A 9,376-nucleotide genomic window follows, 5' to 3' on the forward strand; every position below is an offset into this window, starting at 1 on the left:
CAAGGAGTATGATAGAAAACATGATATTCCTTCTATAAATGCATGTCTACTCATTTATCGAACTTTGGTCTATAGGTTTGGAATAATTAAGGATGAGGTAAAAAAAAAGAATCAGGCATAGATTCATTATTCCTTTCTGGGGTGGGGTGGGGCAGGGGACAGGGTCTTGCTCTGTCACCCAGGCTGGAGCACATACAGTGTCGTGATTTCAGCTCATTGCAGCCTTGACTTGCTGAGCTCAAGTGATCCTCCCAACTCTGCCTCCCAAGTAGCTGGGATTACAGGCACGTGCTACGATGCCCAGTTAGATTTTGTTTGTTTGTTTTTGAGATGGAGTCTTGCTCTGTTGTTGCCCGGGCTGGAGTGCAGTGGCGCAATCTCGGCTCCCTGCAACCTCCGCCTCCCGGGTTCAAGCGATTCTCCTGCCTCGCCTCCTGAGTAGCTGGGATTACAGGTGTGCGCCACCTTGCCCAGCTAATTTTTGTATTTTTAGTAGAGACAGGGTTTCACCATGTTGGTCAGGCTGATCTCGAATTCCTGACCTCGTGATCCACCTGCCTTGGCCTCCCAAAGTGCTCGGATTACAGGAGTGAGCCCCTGCACCCAGCCAAATTGTACTTCCTAATAGGTGCAATTTCCAGCAGCTTTTGACCAATATTTTTTCCTTTTTCACTTCTAAAAATACAGATTATCATGCAGGTACCATTGAAATGCAGTTGCTGTCTGGGCTATTCAACCATATCTTTGGCAGATATCTAGTGTTATTCATCACTCCTGTAATGACCTTAGCAAAAGATTGTACATGATTCACACAACTTGTCTTTGAGAGATTTTTCAGAGTTGAGCTGAGTTGTGAGGAAGTATCCTAAACCTTGCTGCCCTGTAGTTCATAGATCAGCAGCATTGGCATCACCTGGAAGTTTGTTTAGACCAGAAACTCAGGCGACGTCTTAGACCTAAGGAAGCAAAATCTGCATTTTAATAAGATCTCCAGTCAAAGTATGTACATTAAATGTGGTAAAGCACTGGTCTAAAACAATCTTGGTGGAAATGAAATGACGTTTTTTTCTCTATCTTCTTTCAGGTCTTTGTCGAGTATGCAAATGCTGGTGATTCCAAAGCTGCGCAGAAATTACTGACTGGAAGGATGTTTGATGGGAAGTTTGTTGTGGCTACATTCTACCCGCTGAGTGCCTACAAGAGGGGATATCTGTATCAAACCTTGCTTTAATCAGTAACCTAAGGACTGTTTCCTTTTTCTCCTCTTCCATTTCTTGGGTTATTCCACATATGAATGCAGGAGTACCCCCTTACCATTTTAAGAAGGTACTTTGTACATTTATTTAATCCTACTAATGTGCAGCCATTGCCCAAGCAGTGACTGCGTTGCATACGTTTGGCACTGAGTAGGACAAGACCTCTCAGCTATACATTGAGGGGTTTTAGAGCATCCATGTGGGCAACCCTTTTTTGTGCAGGAGAGCAGGTGTTGCTCTTCAGTATGTAGCCTAAAAAAATCTTAATTATTTCATGGATCGTGAAGCAAGGATGAATAATATCATGTCTTGGTAAATACTAACAAATTTGTTAGGTTTGGTGACATCATTTACAGATTATTTCTTTATGTTGTCCAGTGGTTCTTCCTTGTTGTTGATATCCATAAGCTGGCACTGGATGCTCTCAGTAATGTTAAGTAATTGTCAAGCAGCAGTTGCCTACTGTGTTCTTAACACTGAGTTGTGAATTTTTTCTTAAAGCAGTACTGTAGTACTGAATATTCCTTTAAAGGAACTGCAGTGAGCCTATCTAAGTTTTTTTAAATTAAGCCTTTTAAAATAGAAAGCTGATGCTTGATCTTGCACAATTTTTATGTCTAGTATGTATGCTTGAGTGAGTGTGCGAGTATGAACGATTAGAGAAAATTTGAGTCAGTGTACTTTGTAGTGTGAATCCTGTGAGCTAATACAGTCTATACTCATTTCTTCCCTACCTGTTTCACATCCGTAAGATTTAGGATATACATTTTTTGAGAGATAGTCTGTCTGATACAATGTAAATGACAAAACATAATTCCTGAGAGGCCCAGAACAAACTGGAGTCTAGCCTGGAGTTAAATTGAGACTTCTAAAATGATTGGAACAAAGACTGAGTTGTGCCAGATGTAAATCAACCCCTCTTTTAGTTTACTTTAGACTTTGTATTAGCTCATCTTTTTTGTAGTAAATCTATAGTTTTAAGGTTTCTCAAGATGTGGCTCTACCTACTATGATGGAAAGTTGAAGTGGGTCAAAAGAATTAGATGTACAGTGAAGAGAAAAGAAAAAAATGGGCGAAGAGAGGGTGGAAAATAAAAGGATTCTTTTTTCTTCCTTTCTGTTTCTTGTATCCCTGCTCCCTTTTTCCTCCCCTTCCCTCATTCTCTGCCTCTATCCTTAGCTGAAGACAAACTAGAGGAACAGCATCCCAGGTAGTTTGGCTTTTGACTGCAAGGTAGTTAAGAAAGGTGTAGATATAATGAGGTAGAAGTAGAAAGGAAGAAAAACTAAAGAATTCTTAAAAGGATTCATAGCAACCTAATGTGTCCCTGAGTAGAGGATGCTGCTATGCGTGAGTTCATGGACACAAGTTGATTAGATGGTTTTTAGAATTATAATTATGGATTCTTCTTATTTCATGGTAGGTTGTCTTTAAAGATATAAAAATTAGGATGCCTTTATGAAGCACTGATTATACCAAAAAAAAAAAAAGTTATATACAGGTTATTAATTTTTTTATTTATTTATTTTTTCCTAAGGAAAAAGCTATCTTTCCCTGCTGGAAGCCTCCTCATATTTGCCATGCAGGTTGCTGAGAGTCCAATTAGAATTTGCATTTTACAGAATGAAATACTTTACCCCATTCAAACAATTACTGTTTGACATTTTAGTTATTTATAATTGTCAAATTCAGGACTCTCCTTTAATGTTTATTATGAAACCAAATTTGGCATAAGGAGGCTGATTTATGAATTACCAAAGGGTCTTGTGGCATGTTCCCCAATACATGCCCTTAGAAGGAAGAACTATTATTTTTTATTTTGGCCCTTTAAGGAGTTGATTATAAATTGGTTTGTTTTCAAGTCAGAATTCAAGTGGGCAGAACCAGTATTGTGAAGACCTAAACTTTCCTAAATGTTCATATGGGTAGCAGATTTTGTGGTGATTAGAAACATCAGGTCCTTAAATACGATGAACATGGGATACAAAGGAATTCTTTATAAGGGCAAGTATCCTAAGTTAGCACGTTTACTTTTCTCTCCCCTCCGCCCCCAAAAGAAAAATCCTTACAAATAAACTGCAGTTAGGCTTCTAAGCCTAGTCCTGCAGTATGCTGCTAACATCTTGATGCCAATCTTCACAGCATTCTTTGATTGTCATCTTATTGCTGATACATTCATACATATATTTAGTGCTTGACACTGTAGAATTTTGTTACAGAAGGTGGTAACTAGATTTTAAGGGAGCTGAGGGAATAATTGATGAGCCTTGAATTAACCATGCATTTAATTAGATGGTTTTTGTTTTTTTTTTTTTTTTTGAGATGGTGTCTTGCTCTGTTGCCCAGGCTGGAGTGCAGTGGCTCAATCTCGGCTCACTGCAACCTCTGCCTCCCAGGTTTGAGCGATTCTCCTGTCTCAGCCTCCCCAGTAGCTGGGATTATAGGCGCTTGCCACCACACACGGCTAGATGTTTTATATTAAAGCCAGAGAATTGAAAATTGAAAAAGAAATGCCTCCTGTGATTTAAATTATTTTATAGCTCTTAGCCCGTTCTACCAAAGATCACATTAGCAGATTACACCTCCCGCCTGTGATATTATCTTTATTAAACCTGAACCAAATATTATCAAAAGATACAAGTTTCATGATTAGGATGAAATATATACATAGGGACTTTGATTTCTTGAAGTTACTGAAAAACCTAGAAATTTTCTTTTTGAGAGAAAGGGTAAAGAGGTGAGGGTTCATGTCACTTAACCCCTACCCTTTTGGGCAAATTTTGTCTCAGGTAGTGTTTCATTCCCTAAATTAATACCTGTGCTTCCTTGCCTCTCACCTTCCCAGTTACTTCTTTGGGGTATTACTGTGGCACACTGTACACCCAGAAAAGGCACATACAGTGATTATTTTGTAGGAAATATTTGATTCTTTTGAAATATATTTGGAGGAGGTAGCTAGCTAGCTACTGTCAAAACTAATGCTGTATTTACAGGACAAAAACAAGTAGAGTTGGACGCCTCAGTAAGAGACAGCATTAACTAAAAGTACTGACTGCCTTTTAAAGGAATTTTTAAAACTATCCTCTTGCAGTAAGAGATCTGCATTTATTACCACTGGATGTCTTCCTTTTTTGTGGCCACCAATATAGCAGCTCTCTTTAGAGGGATTCCCTTTCTGCTATGCCTTGAGCCAAACTGGCTGCTTTTAGAACAAAAACCATAAGTATGGTTTTACTCGAACTTCTCTTTGTTTTTATTGAGAGAAATATTGCCTTCTTTTTGGTACTCCAGCTGCTAAAGAGTGCTGAGATATGTTAAATTATTCTTTAAAAGAAAATTTCCGAATACTTATTTAACTTGTCTTCTAGATTCATGTTGCTTATATTTTAACTATTGAGCAAGTTTATTATAAGGAATGCTACCATATAGAGAAAGCTGAAGAGAAACCGTGGGCAGAAGGCTTTTTTCTGTCTTATTACACTGGACCTTCACTCTGGTAAGGGCATCAGTTACTTTTCTGGAATAAAAGGCAGAGATAGAGCACTTATCAGATGCTGTTTCTTTTTTTTTTTTTGAGACGGAGTCTCGCTGTCACCCAGACTGGAGTGCAGTGGCGCGATCTCGGCTCACTGCAGGCTCCGCCCCCGGGGTTCATGCCATTCTCCTGCCTCAGCCTCCTAAGTAGCTGGGACTACAGGTGCCCGCCACCTCGCCCAGCTAATTTTTTGTATTTTTAGTAGAGATGGGGTTTCACTGTGTTTAGCCAGGATGGTCTCGATCTTCTGACCTCGTGATCCGCCCGCCTCGGCCTTCCAAAGTGCTGGGATTACAGGCGTGAGCCACCGCGCCCGGCCCAGATGCTGTTTCATGGCTTGTTTTAGTTAATTCATCATGCAGATAACTAACATTTGGGTATCTTTTTGTTTTAGGTCTTATTTTCTGACTGTTAGGCCTATCTTACACATAATTTCTACTATCAGTATACTTGGCAGCATGACTTTTTTTTTACAGTTAATTTAATGAAAATTAGCACCATTGTAAATGATAGTAATTGTAACAACATAGTTACTGTGTGAAGGAGTAGGGGAGACACTCAGTAACCATATATTTACCTAGACACTTATGCAAGGGTACATGCTAGATGACTTTATTCAGATTCGGGTACAGATGGAATCACATCATGACTTTGAGTCTGATGGATGTGTAGATAAAGATTTAAGCAAGTGCCTTGTGTTTCCTGGAAAATATTAAAATTCATTTGGGTGAAAGCTTCCCAGATGATGATAATTAATAGCACTTCTGCCTTTTTCCTGGAGTAACATTTAGATTGAGTCACATACGATAGTATAAAAGTCCAAAATTTTCTTGGTTTACCTTTGTTTTATTTTTCATATATATATTCGCTATCTGCCTGGAAATAGCCTTGGTTTAACTTATTTTTTTGTATGTGTAGATCTATTCTTGTTTGATTTTATTCCAATATTATATATGATGGAAAAGCCAGAATTGTCTGGCAGAATTTAATTCTTCCTTGGATCTGTTTTTAATATCAGGTTCCTTCGTCAAATTTTATTACTGTAGCTCTCTGATATAATTTCATTTCTTGTCAATTATGGTCACATATAGACAAGTACTTGGTCACAATTAGCTCAAAAGAATCCCCATTTCTTAAGGTGCTCAGTCAATCACCTTTATTTTGAGATGGTAGTTTTTCAAGTTAGTATTACTTACTAGCTTTCTTGATGAATATAAAAATGTTGTCTCCGTCATATGGAGCTGAGCCTCTTGTGGTATATTAAGATAAGTCCCATTCTTAATCACAGAAGAACATGGATATTTTAGTTTTTGGAGTACCTGGAATTGTAAAGATTTTGTTTCATTTTGTTTTAGGATAGCTTCTCTGCCTGATACTATAGGATATGTCATGTTTGTTATTGTAGCCACCTCCCTCAGATGTTTTTCACCATTTTTAAATTATATAATGACCAGTAGATTCACAGTGGCATGTACTTGACAAGTGCCGTGGATATTTAAGAAGAAGGTAAATAATTTTAATATCTTTGCTGTAATTTTATAGGAGCAGTGGACTGTAAGATAAATATCTATAAATCAGAGAGTATTTAGGAAACTTTGTATTTTATAGGTGGTCATTAAAGTGATCTTCAGGATATAAGATAGTTTACACAAACTTTATTCTCCTGATAGGAAATTTTTATTCATTTTCCTACCACTCAGCACTTTTGTTCTGCCTTGTACTGCTTATGAGGATTAATGTTTTAAATTTGCTTTATTTTTGCTTTTCAGAGGGTTGTCATAATTGTGGCAGTTGTGTTTGTGGCACTGTAAATGCTGGAATTCATGGGAAACTTATCAAATGACTGCTTGAGTGTTATTTCCCATTAAACTGGGTAGCTGTCACAATAACCAGAAGAAATCTTGTGACTCTTTTGTATGTTTTGTTACCTAGGTTCATAGTATTTTAATTTAAAGGCAAAGAGAAGCATTCTATCTTATTTGTCTTATAAACCATTAATCTTTTTTTGTGCAGAAGAGAGCTTATTTTCTTATACTGCTTTGTATAATGGAAATAAGTCACATTCTGGGGGAAAAAAACTGGAATTGTTCGTATTTTGTTTTTTTTTGGGGGGGGGAATCTTTATGTGAAAAATCAGAGCTACTTGTTACCATAAGCCCTTACTATCAACAAGATAATTATTTGTAATCACTTTTTTATCCCAGGTTGGAATTGCATTCCCCTTCTAAGTTATCTTCCCTTAATAATATTTATGATACCATGACAGTGAGGGTATAAGAGCAAATGTAGTGAGGTATTCAAAAATCCTGCATATATGGACTCAAAAGTTCTTTAGTTATTTGAACTATATATAGCTATATTATTTTAGTAGCTTGGGTTGTCAGAAGATTGCCAGTTTTAAGAGTAAAGAGGAGAGAGATAAGTAATAAAAATAGAGGAGGGGAAGAAAATGGCTCCCTTACTGGTCTTAGTAATCTTCTATATAGTTAATGAGCTAAAAAATGATACTTAAAGTTCCAGGTTTGGTACCGCTAGCATAGAAACATTGCCTTTCCTACACATTCCTCATCATTGTTTCCTCAGAAAATTATTTTAAGAGTTTGTGAAACCAGATTAAATATCTATATTCAGTGTGGCCTAATTTTTAAAAATAAGTATTTATACTCCAGCTTTTGTGTATTTGGTGTACATCACCACTTATGCAAATCAAGGATCAGAAAACTGGAGGTTAACCATCTCCATTATTTCCTTTTGCACATTGGGTACAGTGGGTGGCATTAGTATGCACTAGCTGCAAAGTTACAGCACCTTATGGAAATAAGTATGTTTATTATAATAAAAAAAGTTAAGCTGCATCTCTGTAGATTATTTACTTTGCAGACTGTAAAGCTGTCATATCTTTTCCAGCAGAATTTACTCTTCCATTCTTAATTCTTTTTTGAAATATCTTAAATAATTTAACATTCCTTTATAACCTCTTAACAGTGTCAAAACTGGGGTAGAAGGGATTTTATTTTTTCCCAAAAGGGCTCCATCTCTTTGCTATCTGTTGATCAGTCTTAGAAAATCTAATTATGATCAATAAATTTTAGCAGTTGATGGCATCCTGTGTCAGCTGGAGTAGTTGGTTGTGAATATTAAAACCTACTACTGTTTTCCCTCAGTAACATGTAATTGCTACATTTTTTATAAGAAGGTATGATTAGAAAAAAATGTGAAAGATCACTTAAACCAAAGCCAGTTACAAGGAGTAATGTCTCCTGTTGGTTTACCTTCACCTCAGAACTACAAGAATATTACAATACATAGTGAATAGTTGTCTGTAACATTTCTACCAGTTGTTTCAGTAGCATATTGGTCTTGGCATTTCTTGGCACTGTGGTTCTGCTGTATTATTTGTGATGTCTCATTGTTTGTGAGCTTTTGTTTTTTTTTTTTAAAGAAAAAACAAAAAACAAAAACTAAGTGGGACTATATATGTAGACGTGTCAGTACCAAAAAGTTATTTTCTCAAATCCCTAAATTTCTGATTTCCATTCAAGTCTTTTAAACTCTTTCCTGCTGTATAGCAAAGAACTTTTATTTTCCACTTTCCTATATTCCTAAAAAGTGTGAACAATGCGTTTCAGTTGACTGTATTGCATACTTTTTTGCTGAAGACTTTTTCTGTAAACACAATTGCCTTGTTCAGTTTTGTTGTAAACTGACTTACCATAAGATGCACTGTTGATAATGCTTTCTGATGTGTGTTTGATAAGAGTGATAAAATAAAAGCTTAAAAATAAAGGAGTTGCTTTTTAATTTCAACTTTTTCTATACTTAGTATAAAGATTCAGATTACAGGTAAATATATTTATTTTATGATTTAATTTTAACTAAAAACTGCCATTAAAAATTTCCATGTAGCTTTAACCACCCATTTCTAAAAAATATGATTTTTCATTTTTGGAAATCTTTCATCAAATTGGCAATACTGATACATAATTTTTTATTTTGGAAAAGTGTTCTTGATATTGTAGAAACAGCCAGGTCTAATGAAAAGAACCAGAGTTCAGAGTCAGGAAATTTGTGTTCTAATCTTGGCTGTTTTATCAACCTGGGTATCTTTAATCCAGTGATCCTGCTTTGATAATAGCTGTATTTTTATGTTGTGAGGACCAAATGAGATAATAGGTGCAATAGTAATAAAACAGCCATAAATCATGAAGCATCAACTAGGTGATAGATACCATTTTAGTTTATATCATGTTTAATGTTCCCTTTCTCCATATGGGAACGGAGACTCAAATAACCTGAGACCCAATTAACTGAGACAACTGAGACCCAATTAACCCAAATAAAGAGACTTGCCCGACATTTCATAAAACTGAGAGGTGGTATTTATATACTGATCTGTCTGGGAGTGGCATTGGCATGTTGTTTTGGGAAGTCAGTGACAGATCTGGAAGATAAATTCAACAGGAAAATGTTGTTAGAAGGGACACCCTAAGAGACTGTTTTAATAACAGACTGGAGATAAGAATATTTAAACCAGTAATTCTCACCCTTCAGCATATAACAGAATCACCTGGGAGGGCCTGTTAG

The 9,376-nt window shown here is 36.4% G+C and overlaps 1 protein-coding gene across 2 annotated transcripts in view; it reads left to right on the forward strand.

Annotated features, from left to right (window-relative positions):
- The window catches only part of UHMK1 (U2AF homology motif kinase 1), a 32,852-nt gene extending 24,274 nt beyond the window's left edge, over positions 1-8,578 (forward strand). For both annotated transcript variants that reach the window (XM_063627182.1, XM_063627181.1), the window contains exon 8: positions 1,085-8,578. In XM_063627182.1, the coding sequence (XP_063483252.1) occupies positions 1,085-1,231 (147 nt within the window). In that variant the 3' untranslated portion in view covers positions 1,232-8,578. The remainder of the gene's footprint in view (positions 1-1,084) is intronic.
- The last annotated feature ends 798 nt before the right edge of the window (positions 8,579-9,376 follow it).

The sequence above is a fragment of the Symphalangus syndactylus genome, chromosome 12 (assembly GCF_028878055.3).
Source record: "Symphalangus syndactylus isolate Jambi chromosome 12, NHGRI_mSymSyn1-v2.1_pri, whole genome shotgun sequence".
NCBI lineage: Eukaryota > Metazoa > Chordata > Mammalia > Primates > Hylobatidae > Symphalangus > Symphalangus syndactylus.